The sequence below is a fragment of the Labeo rohita genome, unplaced genomic scaffold, assembly GCF_022985175.1.
Source record: "Labeo rohita strain BAU-BD-2019 unplaced genomic scaffold, IGBB_LRoh.1.0 scaffold_64, whole genome shotgun sequence".
Taxonomy (NCBI): domain Eukaryota; kingdom Metazoa; phylum Chordata; class Actinopteri; order Cypriniformes; family Cyprinidae; genus Labeo; species Labeo rohita.
The window spans coordinates 759,244-773,165 of record NW_026129568.1 but is presented as its reverse complement, the minus strand read 5'-3'; the positions used below and the strand labels follow the sequence as shown (position 1 = coordinate 773,165).

The following is a 13,922-nucleotide window of genomic DNA, read 5'->3' as shown; positions in this document are numbered from 1 at the left end:
ATTCCTGTGAATAGATGCAAGCAGAGTTGGTCTACCTCTGGGGTTGTCACCCTATCTCATGAAAGTACGTGGTGTAGATGCGTATAATATGCATGCAAAAACTGCGTTTTATATGCACAACAAACACATGTATATCATATTCAATTTCTTCATATGAATAACATGCCAAATAGAAACAGAAAATCATGCTATTTATACACATTTTCATGAGAACGGACTCTCGGATCAGAGCATTATAACAATACCTTAAAATGAAAAGAAGTAGGTTTTTGCGATCACATAATTTTAAACCGGTGAACTCCTGGAAAGTTCAAGGGTTCAGTAAGTGAAAGCATTCAAACTGAAAGTTCAAAATAGCACTAATACAGACAATAATGACTTGCATTCAGACCCTGGTAAATTATTATTTTCAGTGTGCATTTTATTACAGTTTATTTTATTAAAGCAGGAGTGTTTTATTGTGAATGCTGGCTGAAGGAGTTTTAGATTATGTGGTGGTCAGAGGTGTAGCGATTCTGAATAGATCCATTATTATTAACAGTCAGGACTTGCTTATTTGTATTGAAAACATGTATTTAATTATTGATTCATTGTGTGACTATATATACATTGTGAATTGTGAAAATTAAAAAGTACTTATTTATTTATTTTTATGGGTTGTTAATTGGGGCGTGGAGTACCTGCACTTCTTTTTTGTCCACTTCAAGCACTTACTAAATCACGCAGTGAAAGCATCCACTCTAAATATGCAAGCACAGAACTTTAACATACTACTTCATCAAATAGTGTATGCATGCACTCAGTGGGTGTTTTTGTTTGCTTTTTCTAAAGTGAGGGAAATATTAGATAATGTCAGATTGTTAAAACTACAGTTAGCCTACAATATTATCATAGACAATATATCACACACGTGGCCCAATCAGCAAGTGACAGTTCATCGGGCAGTCCTTATTATCATTCCCTGCATTAGACTGTTAGTCTAATATGGCTCACTGACTATCAGGTTAACTGTAATTTGAGGTTTACCTGAATATAGGAGGGTAAATAAAATGCTCTTGGACTTTATAGGGTGTAAATGTAGCATCATGTACATGCAACAGGCTTAGGTTACTGATCCTACTATACAGAAATATAATCTTTACAGTTGTGTTTGTTACCCAAGTATCAATTAGTTTCAGAACAATAAAAATAGGAGATTACTAAGATAAAGTGAGTAGTGGCTGATCATGTAATCAGTGACCATATTCATCTGTCACTCACCCAGCTGTACCATTACTACAGTTGCATTGGCTGAGGCTTCTCCAGCAAACACTTGACACATGTAAACTCCTTTATCCTCAGTTCTGACGCTCTTCAGATGGACAGAGAAGTTTCCTTTGGGAATTTCAGCAGTAAAAAACTCAACTCTGTCTCTGTATCGCTTGTCTGATGAATCTGAAAAAGTCTTATTGTTTTGGTAGAGCAGAACCAGAATGTGTTCTTCATCTTCATCAGTTTTCTTCCATGAAACCTCTTCAATGTCTTCAGGTTTGATGTGAGAGTTTACAGAGCAATTCAGAGTGACATCTTGACCCACAGACACAGATATGGACTGATCTGATCCTGAGACCAGCAAGCGCTCTGAAAGAACAAACGGTGTAAATACCACAGCAAAAATATTTCCAGAGATCAATTTGAGCTCAGACTCACCAACATGTTTTATTTGAACCTCAATCTCTCCAGACTCCAGCTGACAGTGAACTTTACATGTGTATACTCCTTCATCTTCAGCTCTCAAATTGTCCAGACGGAGGGAGAAGTTTCCATCTTTAATGTGCTCAGTAAAAAAATGAGCTCTATCCTGATAATCCTGATGCTGGGCTTCTGCTCGACTGTCATTGTCTTCAAACAGATGAACTAAAGTCTCTGAGTCTGTTCTTCTCCATTCCACTTCTAGTCCATCTACTGATAAAAGTTCATCAACATAACAGGGCAAAACCACTGAAGTTCCCAGTGGAGCGACCAGAGGACCAGAAGGACCATGCACAGCCAACCCTGAAATGAAGAAGAAACAGAAAGAAGTGATATAAAAGTTGTTTTGAAGTTTCTTGGTGTAAAATTGGACTCGAAATTGGAATGCCCTAAGAGCAATGTTTTTTGGGGGGCTGATTCAGCATGTAGACTCTGCGTCAGAAACTCTGAACTCTGACTGGCTGTTCAGCTTAGTGAAGGACTAAGTGCACAAGAATAATAGCAAAACAGAAACAAAGTCAGGATGGCACAGACAGAAGGGTGTACTAATTTTACGCCCATCTCACCTGCATGTTCCTGGGGTGAATATTTTAGTAATTACATGAGCCGAGTAGAAAACAGATGATGACAGCATGATCAAAACTATAAGCATGTGCTGCTTTATTTATGGTTTGTGTATCTTCAGGCTTCAGTGCCAGTTTTCCTCTTATATTTCTGCAAAATAGACGGTTTTCTCATTTACTTGCAGTGGGCTTGCTTTCCCATATATACAGTGATTATGACTCTGCACTCACTCAGATATTTGTTGCATATGTGTATGATAACACAGATACGCACATGTACGTCTGCACACGTACATCTGCAAGATGCCTATGAAAGACCAATTGGTCTGGAAAGCATCTGCTGTGTACAAACATCTGACAAATGTCTGCAAGATATTAGTTTTACATATATTCTAAATCAGGGGTGCTCAAACTCAGTCCTATAGGGCCGGTGTCCTGCAGAGTTTAGCTCCAACCCCAATTATACATACCTAAACCAGCTAATCAAGCTTTTACTAGGCATACTAGTATGACAGGTGTGTTGAGGCAAGTTGGAGCTAAACTCTGCAGAATACTGGCCCTTCAGGACCGAGTTTGGTCACCCCTGTTCTAAATCATACACATATTAAAAACATCTTATAGACGTCTACGTCTTAGAGGGGTGTTAGGCACCCTAGAAACATCATTTTTGTGTGTTCAAGTGCAGCTTTTTTGCTGCAATGCAAGGCAACAACACAGTCAGCTTTCATCAGCACTAGTTATTTATCATCATTTTGGTGTTTCTCTATACTTAAGCAGGTAAAATCAGGTCACCAGGAAATGTAACCTAAAAAGAAACAAATAGCACCACAGCTTGGCAAATCTCTATTTCCTTGTTTATAGTAATCAAATTGCCATCTCCCAAGTAGATCAACAATGAAAGTTCAACTGCTGAAACATAATGATACTTTGTGATACTTTCACTGTGTGCTTCAAATAATACATTTAAAAATATAATTTAAAAAGTTGAATACACAAACTTATGCAAAAGCCTTTAGCCATGAGTATTTAAGATCATAAGCTACATAAATTCAGTCAAATGTTTCCAAACCCTTAAATGACACTGTAAAATTGCATAGATTTAAATACGACATTATTAATGATTAATCACATTAAAGAGAAGATTTGATGAATTAAAGAGAAAAAAATCACCTTAAAGAGAAAAAAAAGGCATAATAGAAAAGAAAATCAATGTACATACCACCAGATATAACTGCAATTACAGACACAAAAGTGAACATAAACAGGTCCATTATTACTTGAAAATGTCTTCATCTGTCAGAGTAAAGTTCTATAAGAAAGCAATCTGGTGCATGAAGACTAATTTAAACCTGTTTTATTTCCTTCCTTCTGACTCCTTTCAAAAGGCAGCTAATCCAGCTAAACCAGTTCTATGAAATATGTAATCTGAAAGTGCATTCCATTATTAACAGATGAAAAAATGAACGTGAGTTGAAGTGTCGAAACCTTCTCCTGGAGGGTCACTGTAGCCTTAAAGCCGACAAAAAGCAACAATGAGCATTATTTCTCAAGGGAAAAAGGTACAGTCCATATAACACATATTGGACTGTAGTGGGGCATGTAGTCAGCGAGAAATTTTCAGAACTCACAATGAGTACCTGGTTATGAGCAAGACTACAGATAGCATCAAAAGAGTAACAATTTGATGAATAATTTGTGCTCAGACCAAGAAGAACTATACATAACAACATTGTCCACATAAGCCTCACACCCTGTCAACCCAGACAACATGAGATTGGCTACCCGCGGAACTGTAGCAGAAGCATCTCATTCTCCAAAAGGCATTGACTGTGTGCTGCAAGTGCCAGATGTAACAAAAGATAGCTCTTTAGCACGAGATGTCATTAGCACTTGCCAATAACTCTTCCGATTTTTTTTCCAAAAAATGTGCAAAAATGGTAAGTTATTGTGTTTACTCACTAAAATACATGGAGAGCTCCAAAAACTGAAACCGTAATAATCCACGTCTTTCTGAATATTTTCCTTTTTATACTTGATATGCATGTTGTTTTACTGGTTGAGCTATACGGACATCAAGTTCAGTATAAAAATCAGAAAAGAGAAAGAAAAATGGGCTTACCAGCTTAATTATATTGACTGTCTCTGACTCAGACAAATGAGACAAATGGGGGGCCAAATTATTAAGAACTCCAGAATGAAGTCACTTTGATCTCCTCCAGATTGTCAGTCATCTCTACATATGCTTTATGCTTTTAAGTAGTCACATGATTTTAGGTTTGTTGGACATAAAGTTTGAATCCTAAATTCATGCTTATAAAATAGATTTAGTAGTAAATGATCTCAGAGGATAAGCCACAGGATATAGATTGACACCAGCCTTTGATCATGGTAGAGGACTAACACAATCGATAATCAAATGTTCAAGAAAAAAAAGGAGTGGTAACTACTGTCTGTAAAGGAGCTAGCAGAACTTTTTGGTTTGCCCTTTTGGTCATTTGACAAGTACGGCAGTAATGTATATAAGACCCATTCATTCAGAGGAGAGATATGATTGGTCAGTTTTTGTGTCATTTAAAATTACTCTCCCACTGATTTACTATTGCTTGGCCCTCTGTAATTTCATAGCTGTGCCACCAATCACAGAGGAAACATACACAGAGGAAATGCTTGTGGAAACATTCAAATAAGTAAGAAAATTGGCATTGTTCTTTTAACATATTCAAATGTATACAAACAAAAAAGGCAGATTTGAAGCCTTTATTTCCACATAAATTGTATTTTATTTAGATGCTGATTGTCAAATTATGATTAAATAAAATTAGAAATTACTTATTAAAAAATTAGAAACATTATATATGTTTCTAAATGCCTCTAAATCCATCTGACATATTTCTTTAAAATGAGCATTTCTTTCTGACTACTTTGTATAGGTTTCTATGTACGTACTGGTACTTCTGATTAGGCTGAGACTGAAATTTAGCGAGTTTAAAGTAAAAGTATTTGATGGACATGTAATATGTGTCGAGAGCATTCACTCAGTATCATTATCTCATATTTGACCGAGATGGCTTTTAGCTGGTTTTGCATCTGAACTCTTCATATATATATATATATATACAGGGCCTAAACTATTGTATTACATATATATTTTATTGTTTGTATTCTGGTCCTGACAGTAATTAAATACTTGAAACCGCTTTCACAGCCATTTGCTGATGACTGGAAGTCATTTTGGAAGTCATTCAAACACTTCAAGCACCAGTCCAGAAATAGTTTTGGTTTGCACTTGACTGACAGCTGCATTACTTCTGCCTCTACCAATAATTAATGTATACAGTGAAGATTTTGCAGTTTTATTTTAACATTTATTACTTCATGAAATGTCTGTAGTCTATTTCTGCCTTAATATAGACCTTCCTAAAAAACTTTAAAAAACTAAAAAAAATCTATTTTTAAAAAATATTATTTCATTTGTATTTTTGATTAATATATGTATTAATACTTTTGTTTGTAAATAATACTTGGACTGTTTTCTTGCCTTGAGCTTGAGAATGTTTTACTTACATTAGTTGATTAGTTTTTTCTGTATTGAAATTATTATTATTTAAACATGGTGGCAGTTTCTGCTTAAAAGAAAAAATATTTTTTAACATCTTTGCAGCAAGAGTTTTTATGGGTCCAAAACCACCTGGGGTGTGCATGATTTTCTAGTAAGTCAGTGGCCCACCATCAATTATTCCTGTCATAATGTAATTTATTGTAATTAATGTAACTACAAATGCCTTCAAAAATAAAAAAAACAGGTGTGAGTTGACTGTGACTTATGGAAAGTATATGTAGGGTTTTATACACAGTAGGCGTGTTTCCATTACCTTTCAAGATGGGCAAATTTAAATTGCGAATTGAAAATACGCCTAATGGAAACACATCAGTTTCGCAAAAACTCCCATATATCGCAAAAAAAGGTTTTACGCTCACATGAGGTGTTTTTTCAGGCAATTCAAAAAAGGAATATTTCGCAAAACTGCAATGGAAACGGCTTTTCCCACATTTAGAGGTCACATGGCACATGTGAAAAAAAGTCATATGATCATTCTTCAATGTACTATAAACTCCAAGAAACACTTCATATGTAGCCGTTCTCAAGTATAAGGGGCTTTCCCTGATATTAATGCTCAGACTGTGTACGCTGCACACATCTGCGGCATGTAACAGCTGATGTTATGTTTATACCAGCAGCATCACACACGTTTCTGAAGCGGATCTCCACGCTGCTTCTGTAAAGATACACGCATACGCCTCTTTCGATTAAATAAAGTCAAAATCCGTCCAAATCCCACCAAAATCCTTGCCATGACTTATCGCGAGAGGAACAAATTACATTTTAGTCGCATAACATCGGTTAATGGAAACGTTGTCATTTCGCAATACTTTTTTATCGACATTTATATAAGGAGGTAGTGAAGGTTGTTTGTTCTTTTTTTTTTGTTCTTTTCTCTTTCTTTTTGTTTGTTCTTTTCTCTTTCTTTTAATTTTGGGGACATTTTGCGGATTTTGAACCTTGTAAAGAAGGATATAGCACTTCAAAGGAATGGCAGCAGATAAGCATTTACATTAAATACTGCCGGAGCTTCGTCAAGAACTGAACATATGATGCACCAATCAAGGAGTGTTCAATTCAATTCAATTCAATTCAAATTTATTTGTATAGTGCTTTTCACGATACATATCGTTGCAAAGCAGTTTTACACCAAATTGACATTTCTACAATATATGTAGTAGTAGCTTGATGTACATATGGTACAGATGTGTGGTAAAGATCAATTGAGTGTGTGCGACGAACAACCGTATAAGTCCAAAAAAACAAAAAATGAGATAACCATGTGACATTAATTGTATGTGTGAACTTTGTATACAGAAACAGTTTGGGGATGTTTTCGCGCGACCAAGAGTCCGCATTTTAAACGTTAAAATAGCGTCACGCGGAAAAACCGTTTATGTCCACAAAGAAGAATGGAGATGCCGCTTGCTGTCATGTCCGCTTCGGACATTAAAAGGCAAAACCTCGGCAAAAAAAAGAGAGCCGACATGACCAAATGGAAGGACAGAGTAAGGAAGGCTTTGAGGGATGCTGGAAAAACATATTTGACTCGAAGAGGAGAACAAAAACCAGGGAAAAATCCACCCAAACTGCTGAGTGGAAGAACCGTATATGTGATGTGATCTCTCTCTCTCTCTCTCTCTGAATGCGCTAAACACCGCATAAACAGTTAACCTATCAAAATAAACCACATACCATATATAATAAAGCTGTATTCTTTCATATTTCCCGCCAGTCCTGTGTAAAGTACGGCAAGCAGAGTTTATTTGTTTATATATTTATTTATATCGTGAGATGGCGGAGCGCGAGAACAGTTTGAAGTCGTATATACACAGGTGCGCTGCGCCAGCTTTTCTAAATAAACGACAAGGTGCACTATTGGAGCTATCTAAACATACAAGAAGTGATCAAAGATATCCTATCTGACTAACTTGTTACAGTTATATTTGCGTGTAGCTTAGCCTACTGGGCGTCTACTATAGATCAGTCATGAATAGGTCGAAATGAAAGTTGAGAAAATTATGATATATCTTGTATACCTTATGATATGTTGAATAATATTTAGCTATGATGTATGTCTGCATTGTATTTATTTATTTATTTATTGTTTTTTGTTAATAATTCATTGTTATTGCCTGTACTGTAAGAATGTCTATGTATTATACATTGTTCATACTGTATTTTCTGTTTTTAAATAATAATAATAATAATAATAATAATAATAATAATAATAATAAACTAGAAAGAAATGCTTAATATTAACCTGAAGTTTCTGTTACTGTATTAAAACTAAGATAAGGAATCAGATCTTTAGTGGTTTAAAGTGATATGATGAACTGGAGTTATACTGTTATTCCACACTAACTGGACATATACCGTTCTTCCACATTTCAGAAATATAAATCACAATAACTTTTGATTTTTAATACTGACACTGAAAAATGTTATCTCCTTAGAATTGAGAAGCTTTTGTTGTCTATTTTCAAGTAAAATAAAAATATATAATATAATGTTCCCAATCCAAATGAAAAAAATCTTATTACTCAAAATTTGAAAATATGGACTTGTATGGTTCTTCGTCTCAAGGCCTCAATTAATGACGTAATCAAACAGACAAAGAACACTATAAATTAGTAGCAGAATTCGGTAGTGCTGTATGTTTTCAGGGTTGGCATCATCTGAAGTCCTCTGTGGGGTTGGCATCATCTTTTCTTAAGTGTTCTGGATCCAGACTGGAGCTTGTGAATTCCTAGTTAACATGGGATGTCAATCCCATGGCAGGAACAGAGAACAAATAGGAACATAATTAGTGTAGCTGCTGTTCAAGCTAAGAAAGAAAAGATTTATTAAACCAGAGCTAAAAGATTAATAATGAACGTTTGATTGGATATAACTGCAGGAAAAGTTTATGAGATGCATTATTTGAATGCTTGGCTAAAAAGATGTGTCTTTAATCTAGATTTAAACAGAGAGAGTGTGTCTGAACCCCGAACGTTATCAGGAAGGCTGTTCCAGAGTTTGGGAGCCAAATGCGAAAAAGCTCTACATCCTTTAGTAGACTTTGCTATACTAGGTACTACCAACAGTCCAGAGTTTTGGGACCTTAGGGAGCGTGATGGATTGTAGCGTGGTAGAAGACTAATTAGGTACGCAGGAGCTAAACTGTTAAGTGCCTTATAGGTAAGAAGTGCTATTTTGTAGCTGATGCGGAACCTAATAGGCAGCCAGTGCAGAGACTTTAAAAATGGGATAATATGATCATATTTTCTTGACCTGGTAAGGACTCTAGCAGCTGCATTTTGGACTATCTGTAGCTTGTTTCTTGAAGACGCAGGACAACCACCTAGTAGTGCATTACAATAGTCCAGTCTAGAGTCATGAATGCGTGAAACAGCTTTTCTGCATCAGAAACAGGTAACATGTTTCATAGCTTGGCAGTGTTTCTAAGATGGAAGAATGCGGTTTTTGTAACATGAGAAATATGATTTTCAAAAGAAAAGAAAGTTCCAGTCTAAGATAACACCCAGACTTTTGACTAGTGGACATAACAGTACATCTGTCTAGTTGTAAATCGTAAATCAAAAGATTCTGTGTACTGTTTTTAGGTCCAATAAGTAATATCTCTGTCTTATCTGAATTTAATAGCAGAAAATTATTGGTCATCCAATCTTTTACATTTTTAACACACTCTGTTAACTTCAATAATTTAGACGTTTCATCTGGTCTTGTTGAGATATATAGTTCAGTATCATCAGCATAACAATGGAAACTAATCACATGTTTTCTAATAATATTACCAAGGGGCAGCATGTATATTGAAAATAGCAGAGGACATAGGACAGATCCTTGTGGCACTCCATACTTTACTAATGATAACTGAGATGACTCCCCATTTAAATAAACAAAGTGGTAGCGATCAGACAGGTAGGATCTAAACCATTTTAAAGCCTTCCCTTGGATACCTGCATAATTTAGTAGTCGATCTATCAGTATGTCATGATCTATAGTGTCGAACGCAGCACTGAGATCAAGTAAAACTAGCAATGAGATGCAGCCTTGGTCTGACACAAGAAGCAATTCATTAGTGATTTTAACAAGTGCAGGTTCTGTGCTGTGATGGGGCCTGAAACCTGACTGAAATTCTTCATAGATATTTTTTTTGCAGGAATGAGCACAGTTGAACAGATATAACTTTCTCTAAAATTTTAGACATAAATGGAAGATTAGAAATGGGTCTGTAATTTGCCAGTTCACTAGGGTCTAGTTGTGGTTTCTTAATAAGAGGCTTAATAACCGCCAGCTTGAATGGTTTAGGGACGTGACCTAAAGATAACGATGAGTTGATAATATTGGGAAGTGGTTCTTCTGCCACAGGTAACAATTCTTTCAGTAATTTAGTGGGTACGGGATCTAATAGGCATGTTGTTGGTTTAGACACAGTGATAAGTTTATTTAACTCTTCCTGTCCTATAGCGGTAAAGTACTGCAGTTTTTCTTTGGGTGTGATGAAAGAAGTGGACATATTAGACACAGTAGAATCTACATTGGTTATTGTATTTCTGATGTTATCTATTTTATCAGTGAAGAAATTCATAAAGTCATTACTATTAAACTGTAAAGGAATATTTAGATCGGGTGGCATCTGGGTATTTGTTAATCTAGCCACTGTGCTAAATAAAAACCTTGGATTGTTTTGGTCATTTTCTATGAGTTTGCGGATATGCTCAGCCCTAGCAGCTTTTAAAGCCTGTCTGTATCTGGACATACTGTTCATGCAATTCTAAAAACTTCCAAGATAGTTTTTCTCCATTTGCACTCAAGATTATGAGTTTCTTTCTTGAGAGAATGGGTATTACTGTTGTACCATGGCGCAATACATTTTTTTTCTAACTTTTTTTCAGTTTGATGGGGGCATCACCTTCTAATGTATTGGAGAAGATGGTGCCCATATTGCTAGTCATTTTGTCTAGATTCTGTGTATTAATGGGTACACAGAGCAGTTGAGATAAATCAGGAAGGTTATTTGTAAATCTATCTTTGGTGGCTGGAACAATAGTTCTGCCAAGACGATAACGCAGAGCCATAAAGTTAATATCAGTGATACGCAGCATGCACGATACAAGGAAATGATCAGAAACATCATCTCTTTGAGGTACAATATCTATATCAGTAAGATCAATTCCATACAATATAATTAAATCTAGCATATGATTAAAACGATGAGTGGGCCCGGTGACATTTTGCTTGACTCCAAAAGAGTTTATTAGGTCAGTAAACACAAGTCCTAACGCATCATTTGTATTATCAACGTAAATGTTAAAATCTCTGACAGTTAGCGCTTTATCAAAATTAACAAATAGCTCTGAAAGGAATTCGGCAAATTCTTTTAGGAAATCTGTATATGGCCCTGGCATAGCTAAAACAAGAGATAGGAGAGATTTCTTTTGCATATCTGACAGAGTAACATTAAGCAAAAGTATTTCAAATGAATTAAACCTGTATCCTGTTTTCTGAGTAACATTGAGAATATCACTATTGTTGCAACACCACCACCATGACCACTCTGACGGGGCTCATGCTTATAATAGTTTGGTGGAGTAGACCCATTTAGACCAATATAATCATTAGGTTTTATTCAGGTTTCAGTTAAGCAAAGTACATAAAAACTATTATCTGTGATCATTTCATTCACAATAACTGCTTTGGTGTAAGTGATCTAATGTTTAGGAGCCGAAGCTTGCATGTATTTTGCTTTTTTCTGGTTTAATTATGATCTATTGTTTCTATTTTCTATTTTTTCTTTCAAATTTGAAGACTCAGATAAGAGGTGGGGTGAGCTAATCATAGACTAAAGACCCATGTAAACAATTAATTAATATTTCTTGTTTCTTATAGCATTATAGTTTTGTCTTGATTGTAGTGTGATCAACATTTGTGTAAGCAGTAGATGTGTTAGGGAAGTAACATGTAACATTTTAATTATAATTACATTATAAAATGAATGAAATGACCCAAAAAAAAGTTTCGTTCATTATGCTGAACGAGACTCAAACTTCCCATTACTACACTGAAGCAGCAGGAGTAATGTAGGCCTCAGTCGACAACTGTAAAAGTAGGCATTCGCAACACAAATGTGGAAAAGCATTCCCGGAATATCGCATTAACAAGCTAAATAAACAAACTATGCTGTTACAATTCTCAAAGCACTGACATAATGAATTTAACTCGGGACTTTGTGTATATTTGTGAAATCAGACTTACCTTTTTGATTCCGCGCCCTCACAGACCACTTTCTTTCGTGCTCTTTCCCTGGCTTGTCTCGCTTCCAATCTCGCGATACCATCCTGAATTGACAGTAATGACAACGGCTGTTAAACAGAATTATTAGCTTAGGTACACTTCTGTTTTCTGAAATTTTTAATTTGTGTATACACGAATAACGTCTTATCCCTGAAAATTGTCGTAGCAGCCGTAAAAGCACTAAAAGACACTGAAGCAGCACGAGTTGGCTTCGGTCGACAACTGTAAAAGTAGGCCTCAGCGACACAAATGTGGAAGAGCATTCAAGAATCTCGCGTTAACAAGCTAATTTAATACACTGTGCAATTACAATTTTTCAAGCATTGACATAGTGCTTGAAACTCATTAACCTCATGTATATTTGTGAAATCAGACTTACCTTTTGGTTGTGCTCCCTCGATGACTTCTTTCGCACTCTCTCCCTCCTTCTCTGGTTAACGTTAACATTCCTGGTCTTGCCTCCACTCTCGTGATATTACCCTGAATCGACAGAAATTATGACGACTGTTGTTAAGCAGAAAATAAATTAGTGTATGAAATTTTATTTTCTGAAATTAGGAATTTGTATAAAATATTCTAACGTTTCCCTCTGAAAATCGTTGTAGCAATCTGACACTGAAGCGACACAGACAGGCCTTACAAGTCGACAAAACTGACACAACTTTCCTAACTTTTGCGTTAACAACAATTACACTGTTACGTGTTGTGCTGGACTGACGAGACGAGAGACGATACAAACAAATAACAATTTAATATAACTCTTCGTAGGAACAGGCAGGAACAGAACGATACATCCACACACTTCCAAATAACGTCAAGGACCGACAGCAAACTCAAAACACAAGCAAACTTATAAAGGGAGAGACTAATTACAAACACAGGTGTAGGGGATGACGGTAATGAGGGTTAAACCAAAACAGACAGATTGACGGGGGGAGACAATGGGAGAAACCAAAAGACATAAACAGACATTACGCCCCCCTCCAAATAGGCGCGTCTCGCGCCGTACAACATACAAGAAAAAACAAGAGAATAGGTGGGCGGTTCAGGAGGCCATGGCCAGACAGACAGTTCAAATAAACATAACATAGTCCAGGGGGGTGACGAAGGTGGAAGGAGCCAAGGAGGGAACAGGAGGGACCAAGCAGGAGAAGCAGAAGGAAACCCAGACCGCAGCCATGATGACGACCCACGGTGGAGCCGACGGAGGGAGGAGCCATGGTGGAGGAAAGGCTGACGACTCCAGGGGGCTGACTGACGGAGGCGGAGCCGCTGGCGGAGGAGCCCGAGACGGAGAGCCGAAGATCCAGGGCGACACCGAGGATCCAGAGGGCCAAGGCGGAGACCCGGAGGTCCGCGGCGGAGCCGGAGCGACAGAGGATGGAGGCTGTGCCGGAGGGAGGGAGGAGGTCCACAGAGTCGGTGGGACGGAGTGACGAGGCACAGCCGGAGGAACAGAGTCCTGAGGTGATGGAGGGACGACGACCGACCAGGGCGGAGCCGGAAAGATGAGGGAGCCCAGTGGAGCTGGTGGACCGACGGGCGACAATGGAGACGAGGGCGCTGAGAGCCATGGTGGAGCCGTGGAGTTCTGGACTCTGAGGCTGGAGGCGGAGCTGAGGGATCCTCCAGCACTGACACCGATGGAAGCTGGCAGACCCGTAGCGAGCCCACTGCACAGGTGGTGGACTAAGGGTTAGCAGAGGGGCTGTCAGGGGACAGCGGTG

The 13,922-nt window shown here is 37.4% G+C and overlaps 1 protein-coding gene across 1 annotated transcript in view; it reads right to left on the bottom strand.

Annotated features, from left to right (window-relative positions):
- LOC127161406 (junctional adhesion molecule-like) overlaps nucleotides 1-12,238 on the bottom strand; it is a 44,302-nt gene extending 32,064 nt beyond the window's left edge. The window contains exons 1-3 of the mRNA XM_051104174.1: nucleotides 12,157-12,238; nucleotides 1,690-2,034; nucleotides 1,261-1,620 (exon numbers count right to left, since the gene is read on the bottom strand). Coding sequence (XP_050960131.1) covers nucleotides 1,261-1,620; nucleotides 1,690-2,034; nucleotides 12,157-12,238 — 787 coding nt within the window. The remainder of the gene's footprint in view (nucleotides 1-1,260; nucleotides 1,621-1,689; nucleotides 2,035-12,156) is intronic.
- Between the last annotated feature and the right edge of the window lie 1,684 nt (nucleotides 12,239-13,922).